Source organism: Labrus bergylta, chromosome 11, assembly GCF_963930695.1.
Source record: "Labrus bergylta chromosome 11, fLabBer1.1, whole genome shotgun sequence".
NCBI classification, from domain to species: Eukaryota; Metazoa; Chordata; class Actinopteri; order Labriformes; family Labridae; genus Labrus; species Labrus bergylta.
Window position 1 is genome coordinate 24,405,089 of NC_089205.1, and position 22,136 is coordinate 24,427,224.

At 37.4% G+C, this 22,136-nt stretch overlaps 5 protein-coding genes across 6 annotated transcripts; 4 read left to right on the forward strand and 1 right to left on the reverse strand.

Annotated features, from left to right (window-relative positions):
* The first annotated feature begins 216 nt into the window (after positions 1 to 216).
* On the forward strand, positions 217 to 5,111 carry LOC109984736 (TPA-induced transmembrane protein homolog). The gene is made up of 8 exons (XM_020634853.3): positions 217 to 706; positions 1,320 to 1,388; positions 1,654 to 1,734; positions 1,944 to 2,018; positions 2,390 to 2,516; positions 2,754 to 2,914; positions 3,307 to 3,377; positions 3,487 to 5,111. Exons 1-8 carry the CDS (start codon positions 632 to 634, stop codon positions 3,680 to 3,682), a joined length of 855 nt encoding a protein of 284 aa, XP_020490509.2. The 5' UTR covers positions 217 to 631; the 3' UTR covers positions 3,683 to 5,111.
* A 2,649-nt stretch (positions 5,112 to 7,760) lies between these two features.
* On the forward strand, positions 7,761 to 11,706 carry guca1c (guanylate cyclase activator 1C). The gene is made up of 4 exons (XM_020634917.3): positions 7,761 to 8,087; positions 8,634 to 8,783; positions 9,274 to 9,361; positions 9,458 to 11,706. Exons 1-4 carry the CDS (start codon positions 7,893 to 7,895, stop codon positions 9,586 to 9,588), a joined length of 564 nt encoding a protein of 187 aa, XP_020490573.1. The 5' UTR covers positions 7,761 to 7,892; the 3' UTR covers positions 9,589 to 11,706.
* Positions 11,707 to 11,853: 147 nt separating this feature from the next.
* On the forward strand, positions 11,854 to 12,513 carry thrsp (thyroid hormone responsive). The gene has a single exon (XM_020634914.3). It carries the CDS (start codon positions 11,951 to 11,953, stop codon positions 12,368 to 12,370), a length of 420 nt encoding a protein of 139 aa, XP_020490570.2. The 5' UTR covers positions 11,854 to 11,950; the 3' UTR covers positions 12,371 to 12,513.
* A 1,019-nt stretch (positions 12,514 to 13,532) lies between these two features.
* ndufc2 (NADH:ubiquinone oxidoreductase subunit C2) lies at positions 13,533 to 15,804 on the reverse strand. Its single transcript, XM_020634907.3, has 3 exons — positions 15,554 to 15,804; positions 14,236 to 14,379; positions 13,533 to 13,708 (listed from the first exon to the last, which is right to left on the reverse strand). The coding sequence occupies exons 1-3, from the start codon at positions 15,690 to 15,692 to the stop codon at positions 13,659 to 13,661; spliced, it is 333 nt and encodes a 110-aa protein (XP_020490563.1). The 5' UTR covers positions 15,693 to 15,804; the 3' UTR covers positions 13,533 to 13,658.
* A 914-nt stretch (positions 15,805 to 16,718) lies between these two features.
* rab30 (RAB30, member RAS oncogene family) lies at positions 16,719 to 20,996 on the forward strand. 2 transcript variants are annotated; one of them, XM_020634906.3, is made up of 5 exons: positions 16,719 to 16,877; positions 18,418 to 18,516; positions 18,608 to 18,691; positions 18,797 to 18,980; positions 19,305 to 20,996. In XM_020634906.3, the coding sequence occupies exons 2-5, from the start codon at positions 18,424 to 18,426 to the stop codon at positions 19,553 to 19,555; spliced, it is 612 nt and encodes a 203-aa protein (XP_020490562.1). In that variant the 5' UTR covers positions 16,719 to 16,877; positions 18,418 to 18,423; the 3' UTR covers positions 19,556 to 20,996. The 2 variants fall into 2 exon arrangements, with proteins under 2 accessions (XP_020490562.1, XP_065816606.1); XM_065960534.1 differs by lacking the exon at positions 16,719 to 16,877 and adding an exon at positions 16,940 to 16,963.
* The last annotated feature ends 1,140 nt before the right edge of the window (positions 20,997 to 22,136 follow it).

The following is a 22,136-nucleotide window of genomic DNA, read 5'->3' on the forward strand; positions in this document are numbered from 1 at the left end:
TCTTTTCTGAAGCAGACCTTAAATTTGACAAACACAATGAAGGTCAACCTCAAAAAGGGCCACTTGATCTATTACGGATGTCCTTATTTGGTTAAGCAAATACATAAAATCCTCGAGGCAAACACCTGCGCAAACTTAACTTGAGAATAGAAAAACCCCGATACCTGCAGTAAGACATGTTGAGTGTCAACACGCAGTTTACCATGCATATGACTTTATTAATGTTCACAGTCAGGATTGAACTGTTAGTAACGTCACGCTCAGGAGAAGCAGACTTGTGTCATGCTCAGTCTCCTTCCCTTTAGTCTGTACTTGACAACGCCTTACGACGTCAGAGCACCGAAACTTCAAGGAATTTACCTGTCTGCCTCGGGGGTCAGGATCAAGCGAGTCAGGGAAGCAACATGTCCTCGTCTTAAAAAAAAAAAGAAACACACACAATTCAAGGAGCTGTCAGGTGCAACAATGTGAAGTCGCCGAGTGACCTGTTTTGGATTCGTTACCTTTTTGACCCGCGTCCCATGCGGACAGAGCGGTTTAGATATTAAAACGTAAAGTCAGTAGGTAGCCTACTTCCGGGTTTGGAGGTTGAAAAAATATAGGCTCGACTTGGATTTGGAGGTATCCCAGCATGGACATTAAAATGCAGAATATTCGGACGAATGGGGAAAATGGAGCTGCACATGTGAACGGGTCAACTGACCGGGTGAGTCCATGTTTTAAATGTAATTTGATCCTTATTTACCTTTACCTATAAAATAAAAATCATAATAAAATCAATAATTGGCCTATTTGATAATTATTTCCTCTGTAGGTTAATTAGAATATTAATAATTGTGGTTTTAACCAGAAGCTACTTTTCTATATCAGTGTTTATAATGTCTATTTACTTGCTGATTTTACAGATTATATGAAGGTGTAAACATCAGTCAAATAATCTAAGATGTCCAATTGCAAATTTTATTGTGATTAACGTCAATAAGATTTATTGTTTGAAAAATTCTTAGACACCATTTGTTGATACTCACTATTTTGGGCCATCGTAAGGATGACCTCTGCCTGGTTTTTGATGCTGAACCATGGAGTGTGTCTCTGGCGTTGTAGTTGTTGGTGGGATGAAACAAGCAGGGTGTATACATTTGATAATCGATTCCGTTTTCTTGACACATCTTATCGATCAGTCGAGACAACGAACAAGAGCTTGATGTGTAAATAGAGAAAATAATCTCAGGTGTTAGATCCATGTAACACAGTTTATCATTTTACACAGGCTTTATTGAAATTTGTGGTAATCCTCTCCAACATTTACTTTTTCCTAGGTGACATCCGGTAATGGAGAGAGTGTGGCTGTGGATGCCAAAGAAACAGATGTGTTGCTTTCTGTACAGGTGAGCTTCCACCAATGTCATGTTCTTGTGTGTCTTGTATTTAGTTTTGGTTATCTGTCTTGTCGAGAGATCGTGAATAATAATTCCTTTTAGTTATTTTAAGGCAAAACAAAGAGTTATGGTCTTGGTGTCAACATCTGGCTTTCTTTCAGCACTCTTGAAAGTACAAACAAATAAAGGACAAACTGTCAAGACAATTATCTATTAATTGTAGGGTGCCTGAGGAAAGTCACAGAAATACTTTCTTCTTGTGTGTTTTGATCAGGTCGACGGCTGTAATGGTGGGAGGAGACCCTCTGATCATGCAGCAGAGCCTCAAGGGAACATGGGACATGCTGTAGAAGAGGTATGAAGGCTTTTTATTTAAAAAAAACAAAACGTTTTTCTACATTTTGCGAGAAAGAAAAAGTGAAAGTATCCTCTATGTGGCAACACCTAGGGAGTGTCTTTCAGCTCTCTTAGAAGTGAACAAATAAGCACATTGTCCCAAGATATTTATCCTGTTATTGTAGTGCATGAGGAAAGCGCCCCACTGTTTGTGTTTTGTTTTTGCAGGGTTGTAATGGGGAGGTTATAACTTCCGGCGATGATTCAGAATCTCAAAGGAATCCGGGAAATGCTTCTGGAGAGGTGAGATGACTTTATTTTATTTAAAAAAAAAAACAGTTTCTTTGGTGATCCATCCTGTTCTTGGAATAAAGGAAGTGTAACTCTCCTGTTAATATGAGATATCTCAATGAGTTCATTTCCTGTTCTTCCATTTGTGCAGCTATACAAATTGTCATTGCCTAACCTTTTAACCCACAATATATTTCTTGTTTTGCAAGCTATAGCTTTTTTCAACTTGAGTGTTTTTTTCATTCTCTGTTGACATTATTTTCTTTAGTTACATGACGTAATAAAACTAATATTCTGCACAAAATGTAAACATATATCTGGAGTATATGACCCTGATAAACTCTATGCACATCTTGAAAAAGCAAAATGTGTTTTGTTTTTAGATTAGAAGAATAAAGGACGAGCTGAATAAGGTCATCTTCTGTCAGAAAGTCAGACTATGGATGGTCATCATCTTCATCTTTCTCCTCATCTTTGCTGTAATTATATCTTCTCTGCTGATATGCTCAGGTAAGGTTATGTGTTTGAGATTCCACAGTTTTAAATGATGCTTTATATATTGAATAGAACATGCACACACAGAATATAAGTCAGGTAAACATTTTAACTTTCCCTGAACGTTTGTTATCAGAAAGGTGATTGTTCATATGCCAAAGAGGAAATTACTAAGAAATGCTGCAGATGCGACGTCAACACTTTGTGGAATGAGCCTGAAGAATAAAACAATACAACTTCCTTTTTTAACAGTTATCCATGAGGATGTGGATGAGAAATTCGACCCAACATTGTTTAAGTCCCCTTTGTATTTTAATGGGAGTTTCCAGCTGCCCAACCAGGTCTTCAAAGAAGAACTTTTCACTATGTCTTTCAACGAGAGTCAAACACTCGCTGCTGACCTTCAACAAAAGGTTTGCCCCATTCACAACCTCATTTTTTTTTTTCAAATGATTTACTTGATCAATTAATCTTTTTTTAGTTGAATTTGCAACTCAGTATATATATAAGCACATATAAGAATATTATAGATTAACGTGTATTCAGTAATTCTTCCTTTCTGGTCCACAACTGATAGTAAATTCTTCACTTCCAGAGTAAAACTTTTCTGCTCACTGAGACAGTAATACCTGTTGTCAGGAGCTTTAAACCCTCTGTGGCTGGATTAATCTCTTACAGAGGATTCAAATCAAAAGCTTTTAGCAGTAGAATGGAGAAAAGCTAATGTGAAGTAGGTCAGTATCAACCAGAAACATTTCACACCCATTGCTTTCTGTTTCTGCATGCCTCATCCTGCCCCACCCAGCTTGCTGACCTCTACCGAGCCTCCCCTGCTCTGGGACGGTACTTCTCAGGAGCGGAGATATACGCTTTTAGGTAAATACACCTCACCCTCGCATGAAAACAAAGCATGTATACGTCCTGTCATTTGTTTGTTTAACAGTAATGTGCTAAGCTTGCGTGTTTCTGTATAACTCTCTCACAGGAACGGATCAGTCATAGCTGACTACCAGCTGAAATTTCTCATGCCTGAAGAACAACAGGGTCCTCTAAGGAACTTTATTCTGAGCAGGGAAATGGTTTACAATGTGTTCAGACAGTTTCTGTATGACCAGGAGTCTGATGAGTCAGGGCCGATGTATATAGACCCAGTGTCCCTCATCATGTTTTTGAGACGGTAGTGTTAAAAGTTCACAGACTGACCTCGTCATTCAAGTGAGACACTTTGCAAACACTAAACCACATTTAGTAAGGTGGTTGTTTTATACAGATGATTTGTCAGACTTCTGTGGTATACTCCCATGAGATGTAGAAACGTCGCATGTGATGCAGCTTGACCACAGGGAACTACATGACTGCCGTCACATAAGTCCATTATGGCTGTAGGTCATACGGATGATCTGAAGGTCTGATCTGCTTAATAGGCTTTAAAAGGCCGGTCTTAATTAAATTCAATCCAAAGTAAAGGAACTGTCAGGGAATATAGACAACTGCCTCGGCTGATTGATTAAACTAGCAAGAGAATGTCTCAAAAAAATCGGATCTTTCTTAATTCATGAAAGATAATAATTCAAGTTGTATTTGAGATTGTACTGAGTATGATTGTGCCTTTTTAAACTGCAAGTTTATTGACTGTAACAGCGTTGTTTTTATGTCACTGCTGTTAATAATTTATATGACTCCCTATCACTGTGATCCAAGTATAACCAGCAGTTACTGTATATAAAAAACTGTGGCTGGATACGTGTATTTTTAATGAAAATAGTGTTTGTATTTGCATAACTGTGCCAATGACTCCTGTCACCAGACATGATTTGCATCTTAACTAAAACTGTGTTACACTCTTAAGAGATTTGCCTTGAGAGCAACAAACACTGATATGAAAATCAGCCTTGGAGAACTGTAAAGGGAAATAAGCTATAAGTGAAAGCTACATGCCCATAAAAAATATTCTTGGAAAAAAAAGATCAACACTCTGTTCAGTATGCCACTTAATACATCACGTATTATGCAAGTGTCTTAATGTTTGGAAAATAAAGTAGGGCTTTTAACATTCTAAACCTGTAGTGAAATATTCCTCATGGTTGAACACTAGAGGGAGTACATGTCCTACTGGCAAATCAGTTTCTGTCTACTATGGTTCTGTTTCTCCTGCCTTCTCTGTATCTCTGCTGTCAACCATCAAGCCTTACATTGATACTTCAATCTTACAATGTGTGGATGGAAGCTTGTTGTATTTAGTATCACTGACATGTTAATCAACAGAAAGTGTGTCAGTACATCATGAAGCCTGTTTCCTGTCAGGTATAATGCCCACAGGTTTGTCCTCTAATACGATTACAGCTGTGATTAAAGTTGATACCAATTGTCTGGTAACAAAGACTAATTGTTCCAGCAGGTGGTTGTTAATTGGTCCACGCTGGAGCTGGTGTCACAAGACCCCACGGAAATGTTTTATACCTGAGCTAACAAAGACAATAACTGCCTTTTTCAACAGTTCATTTTGTTGTTAAACAACAACACATGTTTTGGTAATGGTTTGCTCGGTATAACCATGTAAGATGCATTTGTACACAAAAAAATAAAGACAGTTTTTTTATGAAAACTGAACCATTGTGTCTGCTGATACTGTTTGCTTTATTTGAAGCCTATTATGTAAGAGTTACTCACACTGCATGATACACTTTAACCTCAGACTGTGCTCATCATCTTTTTTTGGACTCAATAACCATGATTCGGTGCCCAAATTTAGAATCTTTTAAGTTTTCTGCTGGGGACAAAGGTTAACCCCCCCCCTTTTTTTGTTTTCCTGAAGTGGAAATGCATTTTTTGCATGCACCTCCTTGGTGCGTGACAGTCACATGCCGGCCAAAGGGTCAAGTTTAAACAGGAACACACCAGCGCTATAGAGTAGTTGACATTCGATTACTGTACAATTACTTAAAGCTAAATCAAACCACCTGCTTTTTGACTGTAAATGTTTGGATAAACAAGAATTAACCTGAACTTTTCTGTTAAGAGCGGATTTATTGACTAACACTAGACTAACTATGTTATGTGTTAGTGTATTTTTCTATCTCTAATCTGTGAGAGTAAACACTTTTCTTAATCTGTTGACAGCAGAGAGAGATAAGGTGCCATGGCACAGGGCAGCAGCATAAATCCTGGTTATGTGTACCTTATAGACAGATATACACTGTATACTGCTGCCTGTCACTGGTGGTCCATCTCCTGTGTCCTATTTTCAGAATTGTTAATCTTTTGAAGCCAGATTTACTATACCCGGCTCTCGGAGCTTTGATTGCTAGGTTGGTTTGAACGAACTTCACTACTGTCAGGTCATGATCGTAAACATAATCCTCTAAGGTCACTCAGGATGAGCAGTGCTGATTAAGCATGTATTCATCCATTCAGGTGTGCTTGTGCAATTTTTTACACATTTTGATAAACTGAAACTGTCACAGGCAATTTACTCTTAAAATAAAATAATTAATATACATCAGGTTTTGAGAATATCTTGTTAGATTATTGTGTTGGAACAAGTATTTTCCCATTATTTTTACGTTATTATGTTAGGTTCAAAATAACTGCATCCTTTTTTCTTTTACAACTTTTTAATAATAATAATAATAATAATAATGAATTCGATTTATATAGCAATTTTCTAAATACTCAAAGATGCTTTTAAGGCACAATACGCGGGGGTTAGAGAAAAAAAAAAAAAAAACATGAATCAAACATGCATCCCTGCCTGTTGATACCGAAATGAAGATGTTTGAATGTTTCTTTACCTGGTTGTGGAAAGCATGGGCTGAAAGGTTGTTTTACACTATGCAAAATTTGGGAAAACTTAAAAGCAATAAAAAATTAAAAAAAACTTTCAAACATGCAAAAAAATTAAAAAAAGGTAAAAATCCAGCCAACATCTTTCATCAACAAACCAAATCTGGTTCTTATTCTTCTTTACAGTTAACAGTCTGACAGCACTGACAGTTACAGGTGATCCCAAAGTTCTCAACCTTTTTTTTCCTTGGAGGGCCCCCCTGCTTGTATTTAAGAAAAGCTGCCACCCCCCCCAACCAGGACTCGGACACAAACAAGGATACACTAAAAAGTAAATATAACTTTCAAAAGCTGTATTTACTTTCAGTGATAAAATCCAAACAGAAGCGGCCAACAAACAGTAGTTCTTGCCAAAAGACCTTTGAATGAACTATTCAGACAGAGCCTGATTAGAAAGTAGGAAGAGATGCTTGCCATACATCTAAGGCTACAATTTATTTTAGTGGTCTTTACGTTGTCTGAACAAAATGTACATTTTTGTCTTATGTATTATACATAAGTCTAGTCTTTGTCTTATTGGAAAAACTTTGTCTTATTGGAAAAAACTTTTACTAGTCTCTTGTTTGGGAAACAAGAGACTAGTAAAAGTTTTTCTAATACAAAGTGTAATCCAAAAGGCAACTAGTATTAATAGAAGTTTTTGAAGATGTTTTGCCTCTCGTTTGAAAGGTTTCTTCAGTTCAAAATAAAGAAGCATTCAACGCTTAGCCTATTGTTTTCAAGAAGTTCTATCAAGTTGAGTTGCTTTTAGAAACTAAACTTTGCATTAACAAGACCAGGATGACTGAGAACCTACATGGGCAGATTGTATAACTGTTGGAGGGGAAATCCATGCATTGTGGTTGTGATTCTTTATGCACTTTCCAGCATACAGTGAAGTAAGCTTCTTAAGTGTTATTAGAGAGTTTGCACTACTTTCTAAATTGAGCCATTAACATGACTTTTGCTTCTTTAGATTTTGGTTTAGCTTTTTTCATTATATCTTTCAATGTTCCTTCAAAGTTAACAAAAGACTCTAGAAATGAGACTTTCAGTACTCATTCATACAAAACCAAAGGGAATCGCATTAAGTAAAGTGACTGGAGTGAATACCTCGCCTATAGGCCCTGTTAAAACTGAAAAAGAAACTTAAAAAAAAAGAAAAAAAAAAAGAGATACAACAGAGGAACTCAAATAAATGCAGGAATAGGTAATTTAGGAAATTAGAAAGAATCATATGTAACTTTGTCCATCATCATTAACACCTTAAATGAACCTTATATTCCTGGAAACTCAGTTCTAACCTTGCATGTTTTATGACTGCAGTGGGCTTCAGTCGTTGAGCATGCAATGCCCTGAGGTTCCAGGAAGACTTCTGCAGTTATCCCATTAAAGGGTTATCTCTCCTTTTGGCTGCCGCACGACTTAAAGATTAAGACAGTCGTTGCCTGAGGTTTCAGTCGGAACTCAGTGCTGCTAGTGATCCGTACGGACACAGTCTTCTCTGATCGAGTCCATATCACTGGCTCGCTGTAGGATTCTGGACAAAATCACACCTGTGGAGGAACAATGGGATCCAACTGCTCCAGCCTGGATGATATCCTGGAGGAGGATATGCACCACTGGTACACCAAATTCATGCGGGAGTCTCCATCAGGGCTCATCACGCTCTTCGAGCTCAAGACCATGTTGGAAATGAACGGTATGACAGAGGAGGCCCACAGCTATGTTGATCAAGTCTTCTTCACCTTTGACATGGATGGGGTAAGAAAACACAGATCTTGCATTTGCTGCCCAACATTTCGTTGCCTTAAAAGTGTGGCTCTGAAAACTTTCCAGACTGATGAGACAGTTGCATAAACATCTGCATGCTTAAATCAATCAGATCAGTTCTCCAGTGTCGCATACCAAACTTTACAGTGGTACGACTGTAATTGCATTGTTTCAAAAGCTTTATCGTGGAGAGTAACATTTAAAAGGACTGCTGAGAGATTAGACAGATCTGTGGCATTTTAACAGGGATTGACTGAGGTTAAACTCTTCTCTGCTATGTGAGTCTTTAACTCTTTCACAAATCTCAGAATGAAAAGCCATTTATTGCATATCAGAAGTACATGTTTAAAATATCTGCCATAGTTACCCAAGACCTGCATTACCTCTGAGCCTTCACATTAAATGATCAAATGCTAAATGATACAATTTCCTTTTTTAATTTTCAGAATAAATTGTTAGTAAGTGAAAGTGTTGGCAGAAAAGCAAATGTATCTGTATCACTTCTACTAACTACATTTTTCATGTGCTGTTTTGCAGGATGGCTACATAGACTTTGTGGAATACATTGCAGGCATAAGTTTATTACTGAAAGGAGAAATTAACCAGAAGCTAAAGTGGTACTTCAAGCTCTTTGATCAAGATGGAAACGGAAAAATCGACAAGGAGGAAATGGAGACCATATTTAAGGTGCGGTGAAAATCCTTTGGATGTTTCAAAACTACAGTTTCACCGAGCAGAGAAGCTGAGCAGCTCACCTGAGCAGCTCACCTGAATCACAAAGCTTAGCTGCTCTGCTCTCACCCTGCAGAAGTGGGTTTAGCTGGACATGAACTACACAACACCTAATCCAGGGGGCTTCTTATCTAAGCACAAATCTAAAATTGGCCTTGCTGGTAACCTTTCTCACGGAGAAAAGCAGACACGCAATAATCACCCTACAGATTACATGACATTTCACCTTGTCCCATTTATGACCTTTAGGTTAAAACACTTTCAACAATCCAGTCAGCAGGAGGTGTAGAAGAACCTGCATAAATCTGTATTTTCAAAAGATCACGCTTTACATTTACATCAACATTAACTTACTTCCTCTAGCAGCAGAATGGGTAAAGGCAAATAATTGGCCTTGGCAAGTTTTAATTAAACTCTGAATTAACTGTGTAAACTCTTCTTTCAGGCTATTCAAGATATCACCAGAAGTTATGAAATCCCCCCAGAAGAGATTGTGACTATTGTATACGAGAAGATTGACGTCAACGGAGAAGGTAAGGGATATTTTCTAGTCAATGGTATTGAGAATGCGTCATTTTAAAATAAAATACAGATGTCATTTTCATCTTTGTTTTTGCTTGTCTACTCAGGCGAGTTGACATTGGAGGAGTTCATCAGCGGAGCAAGGGATCATCCAGACATCATGGATATGCTTGCTAAGATGATGGATCTTACCACTGTCCTGGAAATCATAATCAGAGGTCAACAGAAAAAAAAGTGATAAACTGTAATCAACGAAGAAGGACTATGCGGACAATTTATATCATTTTTGGTGGATTTCAGAAGGCAGCGTGGTTGGAAAAAAATGAACTGTATGTGCTTGACTGACAAAGAGCCGAGTCCCATCTCAAACGGCACAGACTGAGCTGAATGAACTGACTGAACAGTCCCATGCAGATATAGATCTCTTTGTATGTCACCTGAGGGAAGCAAAGAATTCTCCCTTCTCCCTCTGCTTGTGCTGTCACTTTCTGGAACGATGACCCTTCAATGTTCCAATTAACAGGTGACGTGAGTGTAAAGTATCCATGAAAGGAGGTCGGTCTGCGCTCAAATACCCATCATGCTTTGAGTAGATTGCGCAGCAGAGTGGATAAATCACTTTGATTTACTTAATTAAGAGCTTATTGAGCCGGAAATTGATTTGGACTCTTGTTTGGCAGAGCTGTCAAGGACAATGGGAAAAGCGGAGTGGGTAACCTCTGCCCAAAGCATCTAGAACAGCTTCAAGTTTGTCTTTTATTGGTAAATGAATATATTTCAATTGATTAAATTCACAATTTCATTCTTGTCCACTACTGAAGACCAGTGTAAAACTCCTTGTGAGAACAAAACTCAAGCATCTTGTTAACTTCCTCTGCCATTAACCACATTATTACAGTAGCACTGAGATTGTTTGTTCTTTGTTCTGTGTTGTTGCTCTTGTAACATCTCCATGAAAAAAATCACTGCTGCTTGCATATAAACGGGTTCTTAAATGAATAGCCATGTAGTGACTGATAGAACACATTTTGGACTTGAAACGTTTCATTTTATGTTGCAGTAATTGAGGTTACAAAGTTGCCTTTAAATTGAATACAAAGTTGTTGTTTTCCATTTCCAAGTTTCCTTTCTTTTTTTAATTACCTCAATGATATATTACTCTGTAATTCTTCAGGCTTTTTTTTATTCAGATTGAATGAGTAAAAGTAATATAACAGGTTCTTAAAGTTGGACTAGTCTTTGGCTTTAGGTTTTCTCTGTTACCATGTTTACCAATGATCATGCCCAGCACACTTCAAAGAATAGTCGAGCCTGAGTTAGATCACAAATAGAAAAGTTATGTTACTGTGTTCATAGACCGATATGTCACATATAGCTTTTACGGGTTTTGTTATCTGTGGGTCTCTCAACAGCTGATGAACGCACAGTTGAAACCATTACCAGCTATAAGAGCTCAAGGCTGCCATCTTGTGAGCGACATATGATCTCACCCTGTGTTCAACGACATGTGAGATATTTTGGTGGTTATCAGCTTATTGTCCAATCAGAGAAACTCTGTTCTATTCTATTGTAAAGGATAAAGAGATCATAACTATTAGAGTTCATGAATCTACTCAGATTCATAACTTGGTCAGTAGTTTGACAAACTTTGTTCCATTTAAATCAGAGGAATGATGATTTAAAACTTAAAGGCAAAGCCGATCCATGGTCTTAAAAACCACCATGATGTTTCAATCTGCAAATTAACTGCATTTTAATATATTTTAATTCCTACCTGAGCTCAAGAGCAGCTATCTTAATTGACACAAGAATATTTTTTTCTTTAAATGGCACGACAAATTGTGGTACTTGGCTCCTCTTCTGAGCTGATCTGCCAAAGGACAGAGTTTCTACAGAGTTTCTTCATTTGTGCAGAAAATACCAGCTTGTCAAACACACGAGACAACCCTGTGATCAGCTGAGTCAAACCAGACCAGACAATTCCTCCCACCCCCCCACCCCCCCTCCCCCCTCCCCCAAATCCACTGTGGCTGCCTTTATTTTATGATTATCTAAGGAGCATGGGAACACTTAAATTACCTGTCAGAATTATAATACAGGTTCCTCTCATCGATGCAACAATGTGTGCAAAAAGTCAGCAGAAGAGCTGATAACCTGCAAATCCAAACAGAGCTCAGCTTGACTACACACTCAGGTTTTAAAGTCTTGTAGGGCTTGAATCTCCCATTTCTTGGCAAATGTTTGAATTAAATCAAACTGAATTCCTTCTTTACACCAAGGTCTGTCTAACATCACAGTCTGCTTGGGAAATGATTCAACTGAGGTTCATTATGATGCAAACTGGTCAGACATTATTATGAAATTGTAGAAGCTGGAGGTTGTGTAAATCAAATAAAGATAAGGGTTTGACTTCAAATAACACTCAAAGCTTTCCTAAATGTATCGGGTGACACAATGACGCAACAGCACCAACCCACCCATGCTCGTCTTATAAATTCACCAGTGTCTGCTCTCATGTCTCTGCACTGCACACTGCATACTGCTGCCCACTGTCAACCACCACAGCACAGCAACAGCATCCTCCACATCCAGCTGGAACCATGCAGTCTGCCGAGGCCAGATTTAACAAAAACAGCCTGTTCCTGGCTCTGAGAAAATACAGCTCGGCCGTCAGGGACATGGAGCAGACCATTCTCCTGCCAAGCCTGCTGCGAGACGTGCCCTCTGATGAGGTGTGGGATTGTGAAGCAGCAGATGAGTCCTGCAGAGACTTATACGACCACTACCTGATGTTCAAGGCAGTCAGAACCACCGTGGAGAGCGGCTTGATTTCCATGGATGACCACAAGGCCAAGAAAAACATGACGCTGAACAAGACGCTGGAGCCTCTCTTGGACACGGACCCTGAAGCGCTCTTCTGCTTCCACCTGAGAGGACTGTTCTCTGTGATGAGTGACCTCAGCAAGAAGTCTCAGAGCCTTACTGAGAAATACATGGACATTATAGGAGTCACAAGATAAAAAACAAAATGAATATTTGGACATCAAGCTAAATCTCTGGTGTTGTTATTCATGTAACAAAGTCATCTGCAAACGTCTTAAACTTGGTAACCCAATGCTCTTAACTTAACGACGGAAGAATAAACATGCATTGCCAAAACTGATTCTCAAATTGTCTCTTCATTTGAATATAGTAATGTATCCATGGAAACTATTGTTTAAAACACTGAAAAAGTTATGTAACACATATATCAACTCAAACAGTATTATAGAGAACCAGGTTTTATTATTAATAATAATAATAATAATAATAAAACTAAATTAGATTTATATAGTGATTTTCTAAATTCTCAAAGGTGCTTTGACAGGTAACAGCAGAAAAACTAAGCAAAAACTAAGAGGACAATACAACAGAGACTGTAAAGGGAGTTTAGGGATTTCTTGAAGTGAGTGTGGGGGAGTCTCCAGTGTTTTTAGGGAGAGAGTTCCAGACGGTGGGAGTGGCAATGGAGAAGGCCCTGTACCCCCCCAGGTCCGAAGGTTGGTCCTGCAGGTGGGGTGGACAGGAGGTTTGCATCGGCAGACCTGAGAGTGAGGGTGGGAGTGTGCTGGTGGAGGAGCTCAGACAGGTGGGGGGGGGGGGATCAAGGTTATGTACTGTAGGGTTTTGTAGGTGAGGATGAGGAGTTTGAACTGGATACGCTGGGGGTTGAGGAGCCAGTGGAGGTCATGACAGACGGGGGTGATGTGGTCGCGGGTGTGGGAGTGTGTGAGAAGTCGAGCAGTGGAGTTCTGGATGTATTGAAGCTTCTTGAGTGTTTTGGACGGTGAACCGTAGAGGAGGCTGTTGCTGTCTAATCTGGAGGTGATGAATGCGTGAGTGAGGGTCTCGGCAGCTGAAAATGAGAGGGATGGGCGGAGGCAGACAAAGTTTCTGAGGTGGAAAAAGACTGTTTTGGTGATTTGTTTGACGTGTTTGTCGAAGGACAGGGTTTGGTCGAAGATCACACTAAGGTTACGGATGTGGGGGGGAAGGGAGCGCTGTGGAGCCATCGATGGTGAGGGAGAAATTGTTGGTGGATTTGATAATGGATTTGGGGCCGATGATAATGACTTCTGATTTGTCCCAGTTGAGTTTGAGAAAGTTGATTTTAGTTATTAGGGAAAATACAAAAAGAAAATGTTGAATTTTGGTATCTTTTTATTTACATAGTTATATTCCACACAATCAATGACAGAAGATTTGACAAACTAAAGACTACACAGGACCGATGGTAGTCTTCAGATGATGTCCCTCTCCCACTCACATTTAGCGTATTGGATGGAAAGGTTCAACAATCTCTGCAAAGGTCTTTTTTTCTGGTGAAATCAAAGAGAGACAGAGCGATATTTTATTACATACATAAGTCACCATGTTTGTGATTTCTCTGTGAGACTTTTGTAGACTAAACACAAAGAGATAAGATCATCAACTACTCAGCATAGAGCATGCCCTCATATTGAATATGATTTGAGTTTCTGGTTTGTTAACAGTCAGTAATTCTTATTTAATCTATATTATGTGATTGTGAAGATCGCATGTTTTTGTAAAAATAAGTAAGACAAATAACCACACTGTTCAGGTCCTCTTTGAAACATTTGTTTCTCTAAAGAAATGAACAAATCAATACTAAACATTTGAGCAAAATCAGTCAGTGAAGGAATTTCCTAAACTGCACAAAAAGGTGGATGCAGTGATCACTGTCCATCCTCAGATTTCAAGAATTTGTGAACTGCTAATGCAGAGGAGGGAATAAGAATGAAGGAACGTATATCAAACATTATAGATCAGGTCAGTTGTATTTGGAGGTCCTTGTGTCATTCTGATACAGCAACAATTCACTTACCATTTCCTGCAAACTCCTCTGGATGCAGTCTGATATACTCGCTCATATCTAGATCAAGTTTGGCGTAGGTATAGTTTTCTTTTTTTGTGATGTGGTAGCCGATGAACCAACCAATTGTTGCCAGCAGGAACTGCCGATGGAGGCCTAAAAGAGAGCAACAGGTCATGTGATATCAAACATTTTAAGAACATGACAACTCTATACAGTTTTTGTACTGGAACAACAGACTTGAGGATGTTTATGCATTAATGTATTCAGAATCAGAATCAGCTTTATTGGCCAGGTATGCTTACACACACACACAAGGAATTAAACTTTGGTGGACTGTGCTCTCTTATGTACAAATATAACATTAAATAACAATAAACACAATAAGGTTAAGACTTATGTGTACAAGACTAAACAGAAACAGTGCATGCTGAAGCAACATGATAATAAAAAATGCAGTTATATGACACATGGGTTAATTTAAGTACACAACTGGATAAAACAAATGACCATAGCATCACAAGACTTTCTGATTACGTTTTAATTAAAAGGTCAAAGTCAACTTTATTTTCAATTTAAAAATATGCCAGACAAACAGTGGCATCGAAATTGCGTTTGTCTCCGTCCCACGGTGCAATACAACCAAAATAAGATAAAATAAAATAAGGTAAAATAGATAAAATAAAATAAGGAAAAATAAGATAAAATAAAAAAAGGTAAAATAGATCAAATAAAATAAGGTAAAATAAATGAAATAAAATAAGGTAAAATAGATGAAATAAAATAAGGTAAAATAAGATAAAACAAAATAAGGTAAAATAGATCAAATAAAATAAGGTAAAATAGATCAAATAAAATAAGGTAAAATAGATAAAATAAAGTAAAATAGATGAAATAAAATAAGGTAAAATAGATCAAATTAAATAAGGTAAAATAAGATAAAATAAAATAAAATAAGGTAAAATAGATAAAATAAAGTAAAATAGATAAAATAAAATAAATAATATTTACAGTAATAAATTCTAAATAGTGAAAAAGGTACAAAACAAAATGGTAAATAAAATAAAATAAAATTTAAAGAAAAGGTAAACTTGAAATGTGCAATATAACGCTTGAATATAAAATAAGTAACATAATACAGAAATGTTTTGGGTATGTTATGTTAGCTACTACGCTGCTACTAACTGAATCACACAGTTAACTCTTAAAATTAATAAAACAATTACCTAATAACTAGTTTGCAATAAGGTTTCTAGTATGAGAGATTAGATAGCAAAGAGGCTTCTGTAGAAAGTGTAACAACAACACAGTAGACAGTATACATGCTGACCTGACTTTAAGGGCGGCCTGTGGTTAATGGCATTCTGCAGCAGCGCGGTGCACCAGCCGACACCGGACAGCCACACCGAGTTCCTGTTGACGATACCCGGAGGAGGGAGAGCCTTCCCCTCGTCTGGTATGAACCACATGGCGAGAAATTCACTCTTAAAATGTAGAAATTTAAGTGACCTCCTTAGCTGCCTGTGATTACTCCTCCACTACTATCACCTCTCGAAGGAAGTCAAGGGCATGTGCGCAACCGAAATGAAACGTCCGGGCACTACACACGACAACAGCAATCAGTTCCGCTTTTCATGTTTCCCTAGCAACCAACGCCCGCAATATAAAACTTAACGCGATAAATACAGTTAATTTTGGAGAAATAATAACAATAATAATAATAATAATAATAATAATAATAATACATTTTATTTGTAACGCACTTTTTGCAAAAAAATCTCAAAGTGCTACAGGAAAAAAAATAAAAAAGATAATAATAATAAAATAAAATAAAATAGAAATAACTGTAACTGTAATAATAATAATAATAATAATAATAATAATAATAATAATAATAATAATACGTTTAATTTGTAACGCACTTTACCTTTTTGCAAAAAAATCTCAAAGTGCTACAGGAAAAAAAAAAAAAAAAAAAATAGAAATAACTGTAACTGTAATAATAATAATAATAATAATAATAATAATAATAATAATACGTTTAATTTGTAACACACTTCACCTTTTTGCAAAAAAATCTCAAAGTGCTACAGGAAAAAATAAATAAATACAAAATAAATAAAATAACATAAAATAAAATAGAAAATAACTGTAACTGTAATGATAATAATAATAATAATAATACATTTAATTTGTAAAGCACTTTACCTTTTTGCAAAAAAAATCTCAAAGTGCTACAGGAAAAAAAATACAAAAATAAAATAAAATAAAACAAAATAGAAACAACTGTGATTTAACCGTATAAATATACAACATAAACGCAACACTCTCATCTACACACGTTTAATGAATATCAACCGCTACAGTACTGATTAGTCCGTGGGTTATTCATTTCAGTGTCTGTGTAACACTGAAGTTGCAGCTACTTGATTGTTTATACTGAGTTACTTTGCATGTGAACTGATGACATCATTGAAAGCAGTCCTCCTCCTCCTCCTCCTCCTCCTCCTCTATCAGACAGGCTGCTGCTGCTGCTGCTGAGGAAACACAGTCAGAGGAATTATGCCCTGCCCATCGGTGGCTTTGCCTGTTTCATGAGGTGACCTATGCATACCAAGTGGTTGTAAGTCCGGGGATATCCCCCGTGTTTTTTGGTAAGTGCAAACTATTTTCATGCTCGATGCGCAGAGCTGCTTTGATTTTATCTCTTACATCTGCAGATAGTTGCAAAATGGCCAGAGTCACACGGTAGCTGCTGGTTGCTACTGTTGCTAGCTTTGCCCTAAATGGCTTTCACCCCAGACAGACTGGAGGCATTGTTAAAAAAAAAAGAAAAGAAAAAAGGAGAAGACAATAAAATGTAGGCTACCACAAACTGTGATTAAAATCTGTTGCAGAATGTGAAAATGTTGATTTTTGCGGTGCAGGATTAAAGATGAAGGCGAAGGAAATGCGACACAGGGAGGATTTCATTGATATTCTATCGATTTCTGCAGAATAAATCCCTGCAACATGATTGGATCAAGAATAGAATCCAAAGATTATATCGTTGTCTTTTACGCAACAGATGGATTTTCTATCAAATCTGAGATATTTGTTTTTTTTTTCCCTGCACGCAGAGGCCTCAGTCACAGAACAGATGTAACGGGACTGCAGAGAAAACTAAAATTACATCTTTAACATCTCTTGTTTACATGCATTAAACACAACACTGCTGTGTGTATGCATCAACATAAAACCCATAACAAACAACAACTTTGTGCTTCATTGTGTATGGTAATAAATGTAACAATATGTCGAGCGTCTCCAGCATGATTCAATTATCCCTCAAAAGGGATGCACGGCCCCTTCCATCTGCACTGAGCCAAAAATAATTCAAGTCTCTCCCTGTGCTCCCATCAAATGCTTTAAAATATGGTAGAAACAAAATCCGGTGGAGAAATGAAACAGAATCATTCACTGTGTAACTATTTTTTGTGTTCAGAGTTCATCATCATCAACCTTTATTTAAGTTGTCAGAGAGATCATTAAGGGTGACCCTCATCTACAATGATGCCCAGAAAACATAAATGATAAACAACGAGAAATGAGATAAAGCTGCTACAGAAAATAAAATCAATAAGAACAATAAAATATAAACACTAAAATGATTTAAAAAGCTTGAAATTACTACAGTGATAAGTCAGTAATTAAAATCAAATAAAAACAGTTACAGTCAGGTATTGGGCGCTTAAAAATAATATTTCTAAAGTGTCCATAAGGGATAAAAGTGCTCAAGTTCAGGTCCTGTTGTAAAATGTTCCAGGAGTTTGCGGCACTAACACTAAAAGCAGTTTTCCCCAGGTCAGTCCTGGCGAGGGGAACCTGGAGAAACTGTGCCCAGTGTAAGAGACGTTCATGAGGCATGGGGAACTAAATCAGTTTAATAAAATCAGTATCATCAGCACACCAAATATGGAGACTGTGTTACACAATTTTTTCTTTGAGTAAGCGGTTTCTAAAAATTTCAGCGCTGTCAGTGTTTTTTTTATACAAACGAGCCACGTCTCAACTCCAGTAAACACCCCTAACATCTAAACCACATCATACTGAAAGTGATGATTATTCAGGTTCATGTCAGCTGTGATTGCTCCAGCGTTTTGCCCGTGTGACATGCATGTATTTAACACTCTTTTCTTTTGTTCTTTTTCACAGTTTAGCATGAGCATGGAAGATTATGACTACCTGTTCAAAATAGTACTGATAGGAAATGCCGGAGTTGGGAAGACATGTCTGGTCCGGCGCTTTACTCAGGTTTGACTGCATTTGATCATATATACGTTTTGAGTCCTTGAATCAGAGTATTAGAATATTATTAGTTATATTTCTGTGGTTGTTGTTTTAGGGCCTTTTCCCTCCAGGACAAGGGGCTACTATTGGAGTCGATTTCATGATTAAAACGGTGGAAATCAAAGGGGAGAAGGTCAAGGTAAGCAAAGTCTCAAAATACTTTCCAAACGACAAACAGTGGCTTCTTGTTTTGCATTAATTCTGAATCCAAGCTGCTCGTTTTAAATACATTTTTGTTCTCCAGCTGCAGATATGGGACACAGCTGGACAGGAGAGATTTCGCTCCATTACTCAGAGTTATTACCGCAGTGCCAATGCCCTCATTCTTACGTATGACATTACCTGTGAGGACTCCTTCAGGTGCCTTCCAGAGTGGCTGAGGGAGATCGAGCAGTATGCCAACAACCAGGTGGTGACTATATTAGTCGGTAAGACGCTTTACTTTGTACTTTAATAACTGGAAGAGCTCTTATAACATGAGGCTTATTGTTCATTGTGACAAAAACTGTGTGCACAACATTTTACTGGAACTGGCCTTGTTTTCCAAGCCCAATTGAATGTGAGCGTGAAGAAACAAGATGATGTCAGAAAACAGTTTGAAGTGAAGAGATTTACAAAAGACAAAGCTCCTTTTGTCTTATGGAAACCTTCTTTTGTCGGATTTTTAAAGAAAGTTCTTTTTTGGTGAATACAAATGTAAAAGACGGACAACTACACATACTTTTGCTGAATCAATGTTATATTTGTTCCAGGTAATAAAATAGATCTGGCAGAAAAGAGGGAGGTTCTCAGACAGAGGGCTGAAGACTTTGCCGAGTCTCAGAGCATGCTGTACCTGGAGACCTCAGCCAAAGAATCCGACAACGTCGAGAAACTTTTCCTTGACCTGGCCTGCGAACTCATCCGAGAAGCCAAGCAGAACAAGCTGGATAACAATGACACTGCCCCGATGCTCGGCGAGGGTAAAACCATCAGTTATTTGACTTGCTGCAGCATCAATTAAAAAAAGAGTTGAGCCTTGTGGCCGTGGTAACTCAGTAGCCATTGACTGAAGAGGGCAGATGGCTGAATCACAATGCCTCCGTCCCTCCAAGATGGCAGAAAGCCACTTTTACTCCGTCATTTCTAGATCCATGCCTTTTTAAGCTGTACAAGGGAGATAGTCAACTTTAGTTTGGCCTTCCAGGACAAACATTTTAAGATTCTGTCATCATGGAGAAACTTTTCCTCAATGCTACTACATAAAAAGTACGTCTGAAAATACATCCAGGAATCTGAGTAGGGCTCCATTTCATCATCTTCATGGTGGAATGGCAGTTTTTTTTTGTTCGGGTTTTCCATTTCCATTAAACACCAATGTTCACCAGCAGTGTTACGTGAGTAAAAGGTCAACCAGGTATTTTGTTACAGATTCCACATAACTAACATCAGGTGTCATGATCATAGGAGGTTATCTGTGAATGATAACTATGTTTACATACAGTAGGTTTTGGAGAAAAAAAATCTGACCAATTTGCAAAAATAGTTTTGCAAATTTAGGATGAAATCTGTTGCACAATCACTTTTTCCCCCACTAGTTTCTTTTGCTCTGATTATTGCATTTTAAATAGTTTTGGTAATTTCATTCTGGGTCGTTTTTTATGCACCTGTTCATTGCAAACTGTGAAACACGTGTTCCCATTGGAATTATTTGAATTGCTGCTAAAATGTTTTATTTTCAATAACATAAACTGAAACACAAGTGTAAACGCTACGTTGAAACAGTATTCTGTGGCTCCATAACATTCCTGCAGTGTGACTAGTCAGTTGATATAGTGTGAAGAAGCTGGAAAGGCTATCGTCAGTCATCAGTAGAAATGGTAAACAGTTTCATCAGTTGACTTTTTTTGTTTTTTGACTGTCAGCTTTTTATTTTATATCCATAGACGTGAGTATTTCTGCCTTTGTTGTTACTGCCTAGCCATGAAATTGTATCACTTTTAATTTGTTCAAAGGAGTATGTTCATGTAGCTCTGTACTTGTTGTTCTTCATATGCTTTTATTGTGAAAGTTTTGATTGTCCAGCATGTTTTATTTTAATTTGTAGTGTCTAACTTTTTGTTTCTTAAATTTGCCATAACTGTAATGTACTTTATTGCACAATGCCATTTACTGCACACTTATTTTATTGTAACATTTTTTTTCCTTTGTTGTACAGACATGTAGTACATCCTGGCACTTTGCTTTTATGCATTTAATTTGCAGTAATATCTTTGTACGGCTGGGGAGAATTTTTGTTTTGCCTTTAACCTTAGATTTAACAGCATTTATTTTAAATTATTTTCATGTTTTTGTCAGCGCAATATGAAAAATACAAAAGAAACAAGATTGTGCTTCTTTTCCTTTCTGTGTACAAAATAATCCCTGATAATGACTCTGTATAACATTAAATAACAACACTAAAAGTCTTGTTTTTTGTCTTTTCATTTCAGAAATTTAAAAATCTGCAAATTGCTGATTACTTTCTGTATTTTTTTCCCCACATGAATGTTTACATTTTAGTCCTCTTGCCAGCAGCGTTTTAACAAATATTCAAAATGTATTAAGTCACCATCTTGGTCCGTTTGTAGTTTTATTATGAAATGTGTACCGGAAGTATATCCATATCTATATTGACGCGACTTGACTAATCTGAAACTGTAGTTACTTCTTGCGACCACTAGACGGCAGGACACTGGGGCGTGGATAAAATAGATTTTCTCTCTCCTTATATCAAAATAATCAAGACAAAGAAAACGGTGACACACTGCTTTAGTAAATAATCCGTTTTGAGATGATTATCTGTTTGAAAAGACTCCAAAATATTAAAGATAACAAGTGGAAAGCGAAGGTTTGGCAGCAGATATAGTCGCCCTAATATAAAATACAGCGTTTGCCGCCATCTAGCGGCCACTTTTGGTACAGCAAAGTGTATATAAAGTTAGCGTCAATCCATCATAAAATACACAACTTCCGGAAAATATTTCAGAATAAAATTAAATATGGAGCTATCTGCACTCTGACCCCTAGATGGCACACGGTGACTACAAATCCACAGCCTTCAAAAGAGATACAAATTCCCTTTACTGTTTACATTAAGAGTTAGAAATATGCATTATTCTCTCTTATTTAAAACTTTGATTGAGTCCATTAATTCTTTACAAATGTTACACATTTATTTGTAAAATCCAAAGTATAGTGCAGGGCTTTAAATTGTCTGATGCCAAAGAATACACTATAAATATAGAGGCTACCTTTTACCTTCTCGAATTGTTCAATGACACTTTAATGTCACATTTTAGCAAAACTCAGGTCAGTTCAGGTGAGCACAATAGCTACCTGTGTCTCTGAGTCTATGCTGGCATATGGAATATATAACAGGTGCTGCCCTCTTGTGGTCACAAGAAGTAACTGCAGAAACAGATGAGTAAAGTAACTTCAATGCACATATCAAAATACTTCCCGGAAACATTTCATAATAAATCTATGTCGAACTCAAAAAGGAAGCATACTATCCCAATATAGTTTTTATGTGTAATTAATTCCCATACTGTCTTAAAAACATG

Bases quoted from the DNA above. Each gene is read 5' to 3' on its own strand.
- thrsp (XM_020634914.3), top strand. From the start codon at position 11,951: ATGCAGTCTGCCGAGGCCAGATTTAACAAAAACAGCCTGTTCCTGGCT.
- LOC109984736 (XM_020634853.3), top strand. From the start codon at position 632: ATGGACATTAAAATGCAGAATATTCGGACGAATGGGGAAAATGGAGCT. The intron at 2,915-3,306 runs GTTTGCCCCATT...TGCCCCACCCAG, and splicing joins CTGCTGACCTTCAACAAAAG to CTTGCTGACCTCTACCGAGC. The intron at 3,378-3,486 runs GTAAATACACCT...ACTCTCTCACAG, and splicing joins GCGGAGATATACGCTTTTAG to GAACGGATCAGTCATAGCTG.
- ndufc2 (XM_020634907.3), bottom strand. From the start codon at position 15,692: ATGTGGTTCATACCAGACGAGGGGAAGGCTCTCCCTCCTCCGGGTATC. The intron at 14,380-15,553 runs GTCAGCATGTAT...GCTCTCTTTTAG, and splicing joins CAGGCCGCCCTTAAAGTCAG to GCCTCCATCGGCAGTTCCTG. The intron at 13,709-14,235 runs GTAAGTGAATTG...TGATTTCACCAG, and splicing joins AGAGGAGTTTGCAGGAAATG to AAAAAAAGACCTTTGCAGAG.
- rab30 (XM_065960534.1), top strand. The intron at 18,517-18,607 runs GTTTGACTGCAT...TTGTTGTTTTAG, and splicing joins TGGTCCGGCGCTTTACTCAG to GGCCTTTTCCCTCCAGGACA. The intron at 18,981-19,304 runs GTAAGACGCTTT...TATTTGTTCCAG, and splicing joins GGTGGTGACTATATTAGTCG to GTAATAAAATAGATCTGGCA.
- guca1c (XM_020634917.3), top strand. From the start codon at position 7,893: ATGGGATCCAACTGCTCCAGCCTGGATGATATCCTGGAGGAGGATATG. The intron at 8,784-9,273 runs GTGCGGTGAAAA...CTCTTCTTTCAG, and splicing joins AAATGGAGACCATATTTAAG to GCTATTCAAGATATCACCAG. The intron at 9,362-9,457 runs GTAAGGGATATT...TTGTCTACTCAG, and splicing joins GATTGACGTCAACGGAGAAG to GCGAGTTGACATTGGAGGAG.